Raw genomic sequence first — 16000 nt, forward strand, 5'->3', positions numbered from 1 at the left:
TGCTATAGAATGACTCAGATATCAAAGAACAATTTAAAATATTGTATCAAATATTGTAAACAATATGGCACCTTAAAAAATAGTAATGTAGCCTAATATGCTATAATAACAAATGATAACGTTTGCAACAGCGTTGTAGAATGCATTTTAAATTGAATCAGCGTTTTCCCAATTATTCAGCAGTTCACGGATTAAATAAAAATGACATTTAATTTTCATTAAATCAATTATTTCTTGATTTGCACGTTGCCGATGTGTGGAGGAAGAAGCAGCCAATGAGCGCGGCGGGGGGGCGGAGAGCAGTCGACGAACATGGAGCTCACTGAGGACACCGACACACACACACAGCAGCACGCGCAACATCACTCTCACACACACTCTATGGACTGTATCAGCCCTCATCTGACCGTCTGTTCCGATCACCTGCACCGGGGATACAGTTTGGAATTACAAGTAAGCTTTTGTTTTGACTTTTAAACGAATGTCCATTTTTTCCTCACTCATAATAATGCATGAACTTGCACACAGGCGCAACTTTATTTGTTTTTAAATTTTAGTTTATTATTATCGTACTAGCCTACTAACCTATACTAGGCTACTAACGTTACTGCTATTACTACGTTACTACTATTATACAATACTTTTTAGAGCTACTAAATCTCGAGTAGGCTACCTGAGCATATTTAAACACCTGAAATGTCAAGAAACTGATAAGAGATCTTAATTGGATCATAAGTGTAAAATTGTTTTTTAAACAAATGGCTACACAAAATAAAGTTTTTGGGTATGCACTATATCATATTGCAGAGTGAGTTGATATTTAAGTTGTAGTTATAAGACTACATCATCAAAAGTTCTGAATAATACAGGAATATGTCCGCTATCCTATTAAGATATCTAGAAACTGAGACATTGGTTTAATATGGTTGACAATCATGTTAATGGCACTTGCATAATCAGAATATAACCATGTTTGAATTAATATCGGAATATTCTTGTGCATATAAATACAGCCAATGTCATCTACAATAGTATCATGATGCTGGTAACTCAGAAATGGTGGGTTTTGTAGGAATAAAAAGAAAGCACCTGCTCTCCTGTGCCTCCTCTCAATGATATATTTTTTTCTCCTCACTTCATTCTCCATTATAATGTTCATTGAAATAATGGAAATTGCATTTTTTTTCTAACTGAAGGGAAATCAATATGTGGTTCTGGGGTTTACGCGAGGCAAGCAATCACTTTTCCACACATGAAAGAAGAGCGTTATGCGCATCTGCTCAGGCCTTTGTTAGCAGGAACTTTTATTGACATGATTAACTTTGACAGGAAAGACTCTGATAAGATCCATCTCTTCAGAAAACCATTTCCAAATCATTCCTTCTAAAAATATCTAAATGTTTGCCTACTTACCTATATATATATATATATATATATATATATGTGTAGGATTAGAGTTATTTCAGTGTAATTTGTAAGAGATCTTTCATGTTAGATTTCGGACATTTGGATTTCTAGACCATCTTTGGAGTGACACCTGATGGACATGTATTATGTACTTAGGGTTGCCTTGCCAACTTCTGGAAAAGAAATAAGGGACAATCGTAGTTCTTTATAGGAAAATAAGGGACAGAATAAGGGACACTCAAAATATTTTTACTGTACCACACAGTGTATGCCATTTCAGTATCTGCAGTTAAGTGTGTGTATCAAAGGTTCTCAGACAAACACATTTGGGTCATTCTGTGTCAAAATCAACCAAATTTCAGAAACTTCCCGGTTCAAATTTTTGATTTTGTTACGTTTGTTTCCGAAGAAAGACAAACATAAATGAAGAAAAAAGACAAAATATTAAATGTGATGGATTCATATTTACTGATTAATTCAATATTTTGCAGTGGGGGTCAGAATGACAATTTTCACAGGGGTGGAAAAATGGCTTTAGAAAGATGGCAGCATCATTATTTTATTTTAACACAGAGATTGGTAGATCTATTAGTGAAATCTGTTGACTTTAGCAATCTTTGTTGCATTATATGCCAACAGTGACAGTTCAAAAATGGGAAAAAAGCACTTCTTGTGTTTTTTGATCAAAGTTTGCACACCTGTAACTCATTTTGAAGATACCTTTAATATCCTTTTAGATTCTAATTCTTTAAAAAATAAATTACTTTTGGTTTCTTAATTTTTAATTTTTAAGAGATATAGGGATCTCAATGTGGCTCCATGAGTAAATTGGTTCACATTTTCAATGTTCACACATTTTCTGAACAACAAATAATGTTGAAACTAGAAAAGTATCTCGTTTTTTTTTTTGAACATTGCTGTCTGAGTGCCATCAATACTATTTTTCCCATGTTGTGCCTGTAACTCTAAACGTATTAAATATATCTCAATAATCCTTCTATATTCTCATTCTTAAACTTATTTTGTAACCTTAATTTTAAAGGCCCTATATGGTTCAGTCGCATAGATATAATGTTGCATGCTCAAATATATTAATATTTATTTTCTACACCAAAGGATATTAAATATATCCTTGTTCGCAAATCAAACGATGATTGCAATGATTAATTTTCAATTTAGAGCGTATGCCTGAATACGGGACAAACTGCGTTCTGTATGGCTTTCATACGGAATGCTTCATTGATGCCTTAAATACGGGACGATTCCGTATTATACGGAACGGTTGGCAACCCTATTTGTATTGAGCAACTTATTCACAGTTAAAGTCTCAAATACAGTGTCTGATCAATCATGGTGTAATTCCCAATTGATTCCTCAAACTGTTGTAATCCTACACTTCTAAATTAAAGGTTACATTTCTGAGAAATTGGCAGGGCCAGTTGCTATTCTGAACCTATTTGACCCATTGATTATCATTTAGAAGGGCTTTTGTAGTGGTGCTTACTTAAGTTCAACCCATAAATCAGTTATTTACTTTAGAGGAAGCTGATTATTATACAAATCAGGTCAATACATAAGTGAGAATGCATTTGTTTGCGTTTAAGTGAGGATAAATGGCTTTTTTTTTGGAAGTAATGATTTTGGATTATTGAGTGTAAAGTCATGGACTGCAGGATGCTGCAGGGTGTTATTTAGTTTTGGGGGGCATCAGAGGGTCACAGACTTTCTTTTTGCCTGCAAACAATTTGTCTGGAATAGTTATGGGATATTTAGTTGGTTTGAAGCTACCCCTAGGGTGAAAAGAATGGGGTTGAAAACAATCACCATTTTATTTATTTTTATATAAAACTCTTTTATCATTATTCAAATTTCAGTTGGCAATGCCCTTGAATCACAAATGAGCCCTAAGCAGTTGTTTCCTCAGATCTGGCCCTCCGAAGTCGAATCTAGAGCAGCATAATATCTCCCATGACAATCTCAAAATGGTTGTGAATGAGTAGAGTCATCAAAGCATGCGAAAAACAGGTAAACTGCAGAATTACAAGTTTGTTTGTTTTTTAAAGTAAACTTGCTGATTTTAAAGTAGGCCATTTTGTAGGCCTTGTTATCTTTGAGGTTCACTTATAATCTTAATATTTAACCTCTGTCTACAATGATCCGGCTCCTCTAAAGGCCTGTGCACACCGGGGCGATTATCACATGCACTTATCGCAAGTGGTTTTTGAGACGTTTTTCGGCACGTCTTTGTGTTCACACCCAAACGATTTTCACTGGCGATGCACCGAGTGAACGTGCAAATTCAGTAGATGCCGCTCCCAGTTCACAAGGTGGTTCTGCGCCACTTTACGCTTCTGACACTCGCTTGACACCCAAGGCATTAAAAAAATAATAATAATGACGCTTTTACACTCTAAAAAATGCTGGGTTAAAAATAGCCCAAGTTGGGTTGAAAATGGACTAACCCGCAAATTGGGTTGTTTTGACCCAGCGGTTGTGTTAAATGTTTGCTTAAAACAACCCATTTGCTGGGTTAAAACAACCCAATCGCTGGGTTAAAACAACCCAATTGCTGGGTTAAAACAACCCAATTGCTGGGTTAGTCCATTTTCAACCCAACTTGGGTTATTTTTAACACAGCATTTTTTAGAGTGTACGCCTGCCGTTTTGTGTGTCATGGTGCTTCATGAGTTCACGTCTGAGGCCCAGAATAAAGTTGAATAAAGTCCCTATTTTGTTTTTTTGTTTGCCCACAAAAACTATTCGCGTAGCTTCATAAAATTATTGTAGAACAACTGTAGTGAGATGGACTTTGTAACGACGTCTTTAGTAAATTTTATGGGTCTTGTGAGTGCAAATTACATTGCTGCCAATGGTGGACTTTATGAGCCATCGGATTTCAACAAAAATATCTTAATTTGTGTTCTGAAGATGAACAAAGGTCTTACGGGTGTTGAACGACATGAGGGTGAGTAATTAATGACAGCATTTTCATTTTTGGGTGAACTAACCGTTTAAACGTTGGCGATAAATTCGTGCAAAAATCGTCCTGGTGTGAACAGGCCTTAAGGCTGATTGCCAATGGTGCAATAATATAAAACTATTTGTTGATGTATTGCTCTAGCGGCAGTCATATGAAAATGTATTTGCCTGTGTGACGTCACCACTCCCACAAAATCCAAATTAGCTGTTTTCGGTGCTTGTTTTTTTTTATTATTATGAGGTGGACATTTTAAACTATGAAACTTGCAGATGTTTTAATGATACAAAGAGGTCAGAATATCAAGGAAAATTTGATTTTTTTTATGTCATGACCCCTTTAACATACATGGAAACGTTCTATTGCACCAAATTCTTTAGATTAGAACATCATCTAAGGTATCGCTGAAAAAACACCTTTTTGGATATTTAATTTTTAAGAGTGTAGATTACTTTCGGATTTACAAAAATTACACCTGCTGAATTTGTTAGTTCATTAAATTTCTTTTAAAATATGACCATCATTCACTCACATTCCATACCTAGGACTTTCTTTCTTCTGCTCAACACAAAAGAAGATAGTTTGAAAAATGTCTCGGTGTTCTTTGTTCACTCAATGAAAGTCAATGGGGTCCAATGTTATGCTGTTGGCCCTCATTAAAAGGGACAGTTCACCCAAAAATTTTTAATTTGCTGTTAATTTACTTACCCTCAGGCCATCCAAGATGTAGGTGTCTTTTTTTCTTGAGTAGAAATGTAAAGAAGATTTTTAGCTGAAACTTTAGTCCTTGGTCATTTATTTAATAAAAGTCAATGGCTACGTCACTATGAGATAAAAAAATAAAAAAATGTATACCTGTGGCTCCTGACAATTCAATGAGGTCTTATGAAGCGAAACGATCAGTCTGTGATACGTCATTATGTGACGGGAAGCTCGGGCTCCAGACTGCCATGAACGCGCTCAGTACCGTTTGCCAAGGCTGTGGATTACAGGTAATAATGTTGTAAATGATGTTTGTGTTGTCCTCACTGCAGTGTAGCAACTGTAGCTATACAACCAGCTAACTCTGATGCAAAAATGACGACAAGTCGTAGTGAGCGATTTCTTGCTGTTTACTGTGGCTTCAACATCATCTTACATGACAGAGTGAAAACTGTAACAAAGAAATAAAGTTTGACTGTTTTAACATAAATCTTGTCTAATGAAATATACCTGTAAATAAACGTAAATAAATATTGTAACTATGTGTAGTCTTTTCTTTTTAAACAGTATTGTAACATTAACTTATTAACATAAAAATTATTTTTGTACTTACAACATTGCTTCTAGTGCTAACAACAAATGGATTACATGTGCTCACATTCTGTCACCTTCCTTACTTCTGTACAGGAAATAAACTCTAACCCCAAACTCCAGGTCTACATCAAATCAAAATAAAAGTCTCTATCAAATTAAAAGTCCCTAACATTTTTCCTTAATGGCAACACACTCCCCGCTTGACATCTGTGAGGTCACTACACAAACAAGTTATGTATTAACTAACCAGACGAACGTCACTCTCTACGCAGAAGCAAAACAAGTTCTGTCACTGGTCTAAGGTACTTTTTTGAATGTCCTTGATCTGTGGTCTTCAATTCCACCTTACGGACTTTCCCGTCTTTTCCAGGAATAGCCTTTGTGACTATCGCCATAGGCCAGCTGTTGCGGACAGCTTGGTTGTCCTTGAGGAGGACGACATCTCCTTCTTGCAGATTTTGTTGGGACTTGGTCCATTTCTTTCGGCCTTGTAAAGTTGACAAATACACTTGTCTCCAACGGCGCCAGAACATGTTGGACAAGGCTTGTACCTGCCTCCACTGCTTGGTTAAGAGGTCTCTGTCCGTAAAGTCTCCTGGAGGAGGTGGGGTGCCGACTTTCTGAATTAACAGCATAGATGGTGTGAGAATGAATGGATCCTCTGGATCATTTGAAACTGGAACCAGAGGCCTTGCATTCATAATTGCTGCCACCTCTGCCATTAGAGTGCACAAAACATCATGAGTCAGGCGAGTGCCATGTTCAAGAAGCATTGACTCCAGGATCCTTCGAGCCACTCCAATGAGGCGTTCCCATGAACCACCCATGTGCGAAGCATGAGGTGGGTTAAACACCCAGGAGCATCCTTGTTGGTGTAGGTACCTCTGCACAGTGGTGTCTGGATGATCTGCTCTCATCCCAAGTTCTCTGCAGGCCCCAATGAAATTCGTGCCACAATCGGACCTCAGTTGTTTGGCTGGTCCTCTTATGGCAAAGAAACGCCTTAAGGCATTGACACAGCTTGAAGTGTCCATTGAAGCAATCACCTCAATCAGTACGTTTACATGGACAACAATACTCCGATATTAATCTGATTAAGACCATACTCTGATTAAGAAACTACCATGTAAACAGCGATTTCTAATTACCTTAATCCGGTTAAAGCCATACTCGAATTAAACAAAAATCGAATTAAGACATGTGGAGTATGCCTGTTTTAGTCGCATTATCCAAGTGCATTGTAGACATGTACACACCTTAATCTAACTATTAACGTCGTGTATGAGTTTTCGCCGCATTTTGTGACAGGACACACACACCAGGCAAACACACCAGGCAAGTGCAGAGGGGAGGGCTTTGGGGGCTCGTATCAAAAGTATATAAAGTGCCCCTCTAAACAATCATCAATAATATTGTGACAAATAAAACAGAATTTGGATTATAATTAATATAACCGCGCGTACAAAACAGTAACAATGCGCTCAAATTCCCGTTTATCTTTTACGTATCTTTCAGTCTGAAATGTCGTTGCCATGACGTGTTGCTATGGTGCGTGACTGCGTGTCTTGCTTGACTGCTCACTCGGACATGGCCTCCTCTATATTTTTTTTCTTTGTGTTGTAATAATTCTGCTCATTGTAAAAGTAAAATACAATACGTTTGTATCTGTAATCCCAGATTCATAATTGTCTGCTTACAACAGCGGTCGGGAACCTCTAGGCTCGCGAGCCATATGGCCATTCAGTGAGCGCTTGTGGCTCGATGGCAGAAAAAAACAATCCAAACAATCACGATTTTGAAACCTTAATTTTCATCATTAATCAAAGCTATTATTCGAAATGTTGGCTGTCAAGAAGGAGGCAAGATGGGCAGTGTCTCTTAAAAAAAACTGAAAGACACAATATATACAAAAAATAAAACTATATATATATATATATATATATATATATATATATATATATATATATATATATATATATATATATATATATATATATATATATATATATATATATATATATATATATATATATAATATATTAAAAAGTATAAAAGTCACTCGTTTTTATAAAGTCACACTGTCCAACAGCGACACCCGCAGGTAAAGTTACAGCGGGTTGCCTGAGCCCATTGATTTGAACAGACCTACGAAAGTCGCGCTATGATTGGATGCCGGACAGCGTAGTGTGGCATGGGTACGTAATGACGTACTATTAATCGAGCTATGTTCTGTAACATGTAAAATGGGAACATGAACGTAATATTCTAAAAGCAACTCATGTAAACGCCTTAATCAGATTATTGTCTTATTCAGAGTAAGGTCAATAATTAGATTACTGCTGTCCATGTAAACGTAGTCAGTGTGAACCGCCCTGGAGCTCATACAACAGAATAATATGGCCCACCGTTTGCTCTCAGGCTGAACTCCTCTTGTACGTCTGGTAGTGATGTGCCATGGTCCGAAGACGTCTAGCCCTACATACGTGAAGGGAGGGCAGGCCTTGAGGCGCTCAGGTGGCAAATCTGCCATTAGTTGCTCCTGCATCCGACCTCTGAGTCTACGACAGGTCACGCATTTGTGAAGAGTTGAGTTAATGAGCCTTTTACCTCCCAAGATCCAGAGTCCTGCAGCTCTCACAGAGCCTTCTGTTAAATGTCGGCCCTGATGTTTTATTTGGGTATGATGGTGTCTGATGAACAGTAAGGAAACATGGTTGTCTTTTGGGAGAATTACAGGGTTCTTTTGCACAATCTCTAAATCTGCGTTTTTCAGACGGCCACCAATGCAGATGAGGTCATCCTGCAAGATAGGGTTGAGACGACGTAGACAGCTGTTTAGAGGAATTGGCTTGTCTCTTTCTAGAGCTTCAAATTCCTTTCCAAATGCTTTCCTCTGAACGGCTCTAATGATGACTTCTCTTGCTTGGGAAAGCTCATCTGGAGAGCGAGGCAGCTCACATGTATGCCATCCCCTACACTTGTCCATGATGTTAGGGAACTTGAAAGATCTTGCAATGTGAATTAAGAGTGCCAAAGCTCGCTGGAGTGTGTCAAAGGTGGAGAACCTCTCAAAACGCTCTATGCTGAGACCTTTCTCGTGAAGCTGGGTGGCATAACTCTTCACATCTGGACGAATCTCTGCATCCAATTCTGGTGAAACTAAGCTGAATGACTGAATAGGCTCTGGTTGAATGGAAGGCTTTTGCAAAAAGGTAGGTCCGCTGAACCACATTGTTTGTGTGAGACGTGATGCTGGAACAGACCTTGATGCAACATCAGCCGGATTGTCGTCTGTGCGTACATAGTGCCACTGTTCAGGATTCGTGGTCTGGCGAATACGCTGGACTCGATTGTGGACATATACATAAAACCGTCTGGATTGGTTATGAATGTATCCAAGGATCACTCTGCTATCCGTGTAGAATTTAATGGAATTCAACTTCAAGTCCAGTTCTTCCTGAATCAGTTCGGCCATTTCTACAGCCAAGACCGCAGCACACAGCTCAAGTCTTGGTATGGTTGGCTCAGATTGAGGAGCAAGTTTAGACTTCCCCATGACAAATCCAATGTCAACAATGCCTTCTTGGATGGTCTTCAAATAGGCTACAGCCCCAATGGCCATTGTAGAAGCATCACAGAACACACAGAGTTCCACTCGTTCGGCTTTGGTTAGAGAGATGCCTGTGTACATCCTTGGTATATGGAAGTGCTTCAACTCTTGAAGTGAGTTTCGCCAAGCCTCCCACTTGCCTAATTTATCTTCAGGTAATGGTGTCCCACTCTGAAGCCCCAGAATTCAGCTCTCTGAGAAGGGCTCTTCCTTGGATTACGATCGGAGCCAAATAACCCAAGGGATCAAAAACACTGTTCACCAGGGAGAGAACTCCACGGCGGGTAAACGGTTTTACATCAGTTGACACAGAGAAGGTGAATGTGTCCCTAGCTACCTCCCACAAGAGGCCTAAGCTGCGTTGGGTGGGCGACTCCTTCCCACAGAGGTCTACCTCTTTTCCAGCTGCCACACAGTCCTCACTTGGGAAAGCTGCCAAGACAGCCGTACTGTTCGATGCAAACTTGTGGAGCCTAAGGTTGGACTCAGCCAATGAAGCCTGAGTCCTACGCAGCAAGTCAATGGCTTCAGCATCAGTAGGGACAGAACAAAGACCGTCATCAACATAAAAGTGGCGCTCGACAAAGTTGACGGTGTCTTGTCCATATCTTTGCGCACCCTTTCTGACAGCTCTTCTAAGCCCATAAATTGCCACTGCTGGAGACGGGCTGTTCCCAAACACATGGACCTTCATCCTGTAGTCTACGACTTCACTTGCCACATCATTGTTCTTGAACCATAAGAATCTCAAATAGTTCCTATGTTTTTCTTCTACGAGGAAGCAGTAAAACATCTGCTGTATGTCTGCCATAACAGCCACCTTTTCCTTTCGGAACCGCATGAGTACTCCCAGAAGGGAGTTGTTAAGATCAGGGCCAGTCAATAGCACATTATTTAAGGAGATCCCGGAGTGTTGGGCGCTCGAATCAAACACCACCCTGATTTGACCTGGTTTTTGTGGGTGAAACACTGCAAAGCTTGGTAAGTACCAACACTCTTCATCTTCCCTTAGTTCTGGTGCCACCTCAGCATGATCATTTTCCAGCAGTTTGCCCATGAATGCCACATATTGCTGTTCCATCTCCGGCTTTCTCCTCAAGTTGCGTCGAAGTGATTCAAAACGTTTGAGTGCTTGGCTGCGGTTGTTAGGCAAACGTTCTCTAGGCTGTCTGAACGGTAGTGGAGCGACCCAACTGTGTGAATCATTTCTGTAGACTTCTTTGTCCATTATGTTCAAGAAAGTCTCATCCTCAATTGATGGTGCCAGCTTGTTGTCTTGTTCGGTGCGATCGAATACATTTTTACCCAGCCTGTCTTCTTTAGCCCTGCTGGGCCCTAAGACACTTTTCCTGGGCTCTTTGCCATGAAGCTTATCCCTGACATGCATAACACTTGTGCACGGTTGGAGGAGCGAGGGCCGTTGACAATCAAGCACTGTTGTCTTGTAAATGCTGACATTTGGCTTGTGCGCATTCCCTAGGCAGACCTCTCCAACCACCACCCAACCCAGGTCAAGACGTTGAGCAAAAGGGGCGTTTGGAGGGCCATTTACTTGTTCCCTTACCTTGTGCACTCTAATTATATCTCTACCAAGCAGCAGGAGGATCTCCGCAGTAGGGTCCAACTCGGGAATGTGTTCTGCTACCTTGACGAGGTGAGGTTGATGAAGAGCGGCGTTTGGCGTAGGAATTTCAGCCCGGTTGTCAGGTAAGTCATTACATTCAATAAGCGAGGGAAGAGGGATTGTCACTTTCCCATCGAGTGCTTTGACCATAAAATCTTCAGCCCTTCTGCCAAATGTTTCCTCTGTGCCGGAGCACGTTCTCAGTAAGTAAGGATATGGCTTACTCTGAATGTTGAAAAGGTCAAAGAAACTGGACCTCGCCAATGACCGGTTGCTTTGGTCATCTAAAACGATATATGCCTTGATGGCTTTATCTGGACAGCCCTTGTGATACACCTTTGCTAGGCATATCTTGGAACATGACCTCCCAACTTGTCCTACACCACATACTTCAGTGCAGCTTGAGCTGACGACTTCCCCGCTATCGTTACCCTCTTCTCCCTCCCCGCCATTCTGTGGCGAGGTAACTGGAGCAGTGATCTTTGGTGGAGGGCCCGGATGCATTGCGGAGACATGCTTGGTGCTGTCACACTCAGAACATTTCACAACTGCAGTGCAGTCCTTCGCCACATGACTATTCGAGCCACAGCATTTGAAGCAGAATCCTCTCTCCTTCAGAAAGACTTTCCTGTCTTGAAGATCTTTGGCTCTAAAGGCTTTGCACTTCTTCAGTGGATGTGGCTTTGCATGTATAGGGCAGCTCTTATTTGGATCACTAGAAGTGCTCGACTCTGCTGGGAAGACATTGGTCTTATGAACTGCAATGGGGTTCTTGGTGCTTTTAAATTGGGGACTTTCAGCCTTTACAGCAGATCCGCTAGCATTTAAAAGGGCAAAACTGGGATCATTCCTTTTCTTTGCCTCATAGCACATGAATCTGGTAAAGAATTCGAATGGTGGAAACCGTCCTCCATTTTCTTCTTTATACTTTGAACCCGCAGAAATCCATTTTTCCTGAAGTCCATAAGGCAGCTTGGCTACTATAGGTTCAATGCCTCGTGCAGTATCCAGGTAGGACAAACCTGGAAAGTAGCCGTCTTCCTTAGCACACTGCACTTCCATCAGCAGATCTGCTAACTCCCTTAGCTTCAGATTTTCTTTCGCTAAAACCTTGGGGAACTTGTCAAGTCGAGTGAAGAGGGCCTTTTCAACTATCTCTGGTGCTGCGTAACATTCCTGAAGACGTTCCCAGGCTTTTCTGAGTGCTATATCTGGATTTGCTACGTGCACTGAACGCAGGCGTTTCACTTGGTTGCTGGATTCTTTGCCAAGCCATCGAGTCATTAAGTCTAGCTCCTCAGTAGCAGTAAGACCCAGCCCTTGTGTAGCATTTTTATACGAAGACTGCCAAGCACGATAATTTTCTGGTTTATCATCAAACTCATACAAGCTTGCACTCACCAGGTCACGTCGCGCTAAATATTGCGCAAGATGTTCAGTTGCAGACATGCTCTGATCAGTTTTTAGCTGGGGGTAATAGCACGGAGCAGAAATATTCAAGTCACTATGGAACTTCTTTGAATCGACTTGAGCATCCTCTCTGTCATTTAAAGTCTGACCATATGACAATTTGGCTGCCGGTGGAACATAAGCATCGCCTAGACCATCCTCTGATAAATTCCCATTTCCTTTGTTATTAGCCTGTCGTGGCTCATGTGAAGAAACAGGAACCTGCTGGTATGAAGAGAAGGGATTGTTCGGACTGAAAATGAGAGTGCCATCTGTAGCAGGCTGAAAAGCCTGAGAGCAAGCGTTCATAGCTTCTCGCTTTGGGGAGCTAGTTGGGCCAAAATGAGTTTGGACGTATTCGCTCGTCCGCTCCATTTTATCTTCACCTGACGAGCCTGTTTCATCCAACACAATACACTTCGCAATTGAGTCGGCCGATTCCCAAACGGCTGCTTCAGCTTCAGCAGCCGCTGCTTCACGACACATGGCGAGTGTTTCCAGCTCAGTCTCTCTTTTTACCTTCTCCAACTGTGATTCAGCTTCCTTAGTTGCCTTTTCTATTTTAGCTTTAGCCTCTTTTTCTGCATATTCAGCACGTACTTTAGCAGCTGCAGCTTTAGCCCGTGCACGGATTACTGCACTCCTTGATGATGCAGATGAGTGAGAACTTCCACTTGCTACGGAAGACTTAGCACGTTTCCCTTCCATCCTGCCACAATGTTCAACACTAACTTTTCTCTGTTTTTTCACTGTGTTGTCCTCACTGCAGTGTAGCAACTGTAGCTATACAACCAGCTAACTCTGATGCAAAAATGACGACAAGTCGTAGTGAGCGATTTCTTGCTGTTTACTGTGGCTTCAACATCATCTTACATGACAGAGTGAAAACTGTAACAAAGAAATAAAGTTTGACTGTTTTAACATAAATCTTGTCTAATGAAATATACCTGTAAATAAACGTAAATAAATATTGTAACTATGTGTAGTCTTTTCTTTTTAAACAGTATTGTAACATTAACTTATTAACATAAAAATTATTTTTGTACTTACAACATTGCTTCTAGTGCTAACAACAAATGGATTACATGTGCTCACATTCTGTCACCTTCCTTACTTCTGTACAGGAAATAAACTCTAACCCCAAACTCCAGGTCTACATCAAATCAAAATAAAAGTCTCTATCAAATTAAAAGTCCCTAACATTTTTCCTTAATGGCAACACAATGTTCATTTTCTTGTGCAAACCAATCGCTTCGCTTAAAAAAACCTCAATGTATTGTCAGGAGCCACGGGCATAGCTGCGGGAACATATTTTATCAGGGTGTTGTTGGGGGGCTGGGCTTGATGTTGTGGGGCGGTGCCGTGATGGAGTATTTAAATAAAACCCTATATTAAACAGCCCAAACAACACTTACAGATGAACAAATGAAAGAGGACAGAGTTATGCGAGAACGCTCAGAACTCATGATTAAATAGGCTAAATCGAAATGTTAAAAACACTGTATATTTTACTACACAGCAGCAGCAGAAAAATGCTTCTTACCTTATAATACTCTAATGTAGTTTTGGTGCTCAGGAGTAAGGGTTCGGTTCACACTGAAAGCAAAAATGGGGAAAAACGCAAGGTCTCGAGACGCTTTTAGAAGCTTTACTTATTTTATCTTTAATGTGCGTTTTTAGAATGCTGTGTCATGCACTAGACCCTGCAAAAGATGGAGACGCAAGTGCATTGGTTAACGGTCTGTCTTGCACATTCACAAAGAAAAAAAATGGAAAAGTAGCTCAGTCAAATGAAAAAAAAAAACGCATTCTAAGTGAACGGCCCCTAATGCCGATGAATGCTCTAGAAGATAATCAAGACCTATATATTTCGTTTTTCACCAATGTCTGCATGAACATGCAGTGTCAAATGAGTTCTGAGACATCAAAGTCCCTTTAAGAAAAGTAATTTCACTCTGCGGCCATCTTTGAAACGGCTCTCTCGGGCATGCAAGTGCAGCTCCTATCTCTTTGAATGGGGAAACATCAAATTCTCCAGAACTGTTCGCCAAGCTTATGATTACATTTCTTTGAAATCACCAATGAAATCTGACAACAACTGTCTCATAAATTTGGTTTCTAAACGCTCAAATCATGACAAAAAAGCCAGGACAAAGCTAATGCACATGCACAATCCTAAACCTAAAAAAAGTCTTAGAACACTGCCTGTTTCTATAGGAACCGGAGCTTCTAACGGCAGCTGCAGTGATGTAATGACTTTACTAATCAACGATTGGCTCTTTCATTTAGAAGGCATGGCTTATTTGTCATATTGAGCGTTGCACTTTCTCCCATTCATAAGTAATCAGAGTGCACCGTCTTCCTATAAAGTCTTTGGAGACATGCTGGTCCTCAACCAAATGTAGCCACGTCACTCAATAACTTTTGAAATAGCTTACATCGAATTCTCAAAGTCATAAAACCATATTTGACAACATATAGAAACGAAATATTATTTTATGGATAAAGGTGGGAAATTAAAAACATTTTAAAAAACAAATGTATTTTAAGTTGTGTCATCTTAAAGGGGGGGGGGGGGGGTGCTGTTTCATGCATACTGAGATTTTTACACTGTTAAAGACTTGGATTCCCATTCTAAACATGGGCAAAGTTTAAAAAAAAAAGTTGGACGTTTGATGGAATATTTCTGTGCCAAAAATACTCCAAGTTTTTTTTGAGTATGGGTCTATGTGACGTCAGATGGGGCGGAATGTCCTTGTACGGGCTCTTCTCCCGGTAGGGATCGAGCGCGACTAGAGCGAGAGAGCAAATGCACGCCATTTCAACTCAATTGACGTCCACGTCATAAGACGTCACGAAAACAACAATGTCAACAAAGATTTGTGTTTTTGGTTGTCCGGGAAACCCAAGACAACCCTGTACAGCTTCCCAAAGAACCCAGCGTTAATGGGATCCCTGCATTTCGGCGACGATCATTTTATAAACAAGGCCCAGTTCAACTCCGGATTTGTAGCTCGTCTAACGCTGAAAGATGGAGCAGTTCCAGCGATTAAGGTTGGAAGCAGGTGGTGAGTAAAACTGCTACAAATGTCTTTGTGTTGTTAGCTATTGACTCGTTCATTCAAATGCGCTATTATTTCATTGTTTTTCTATGTAAACACGCACTAGTCTGACTTGCAAAACCGTTCCGCTTCCTACTGCTAACATTAAATTGCATACAATAGTCCATAAATCAAATTATGTCCTCATAAACCATGAGTAAACACACACACATGTTGCAAAACTCGCGCATGACAAGCCGCTATAAGCAGGTACCATTATAAGTTATCATTTTACAGTACATACCATTGAGACGTCCTGCTGTAGTCGTCGTTGCTGCTTCTCCTGTTCAATTTCAGCCTCTAGATCTGATTCTGGATCATATATGTATGGCTAAATCCGATTGATCTCCATGGTTTATTTAGGATAACGTTTTTTTTCCATGTTTAAGGATGTCACAGCTTTCTCAGCTCTCAACGCAATCGCTGCGCGTTCGTGATTCTTTAGCTCTGCCCACACGATATGCCCCCAGCCGCTCGGGTTTTTCCGGAAAGACTCGGTACAGCGTATCTTTCTTTCATAAATATAATAAAACTCA

General features: G+C 40.4%; 1 protein-coding gene across 1 annotated transcript in view; it reads left to right on the plus strand.

The window, feature by feature from the left end:
- The first annotated feature begins 330 nt into the window (after window positions 1-330).
- Window positions 331-16000, plus strand: part of zmat4b (zinc finger, matrin-type 4b) — a 59092-nt gene continuing 43422 nt past the window's right edge. Inside the window, exon 1 of the mRNA XM_079803810.1 lies at window positions 331-453. Coding sequence (XP_079659936.1) covers window positions 382-453 — 72 coding nt within the window. The 5' untranslated portion in view covers window positions 331-381. The remainder of the gene's footprint in view (window positions 454-16000) is intronic.

Source organism: Gobio gobio, assembly GCF_949357685.1.
Source record: "Gobio gobio genome assembly, chromosome: 22".
NCBI classification, from domain to species: domain Eukaryota; kingdom Metazoa; phylum Chordata; class Actinopteri; order Cypriniformes; family Gobionidae; genus Gobio; species Gobio gobio.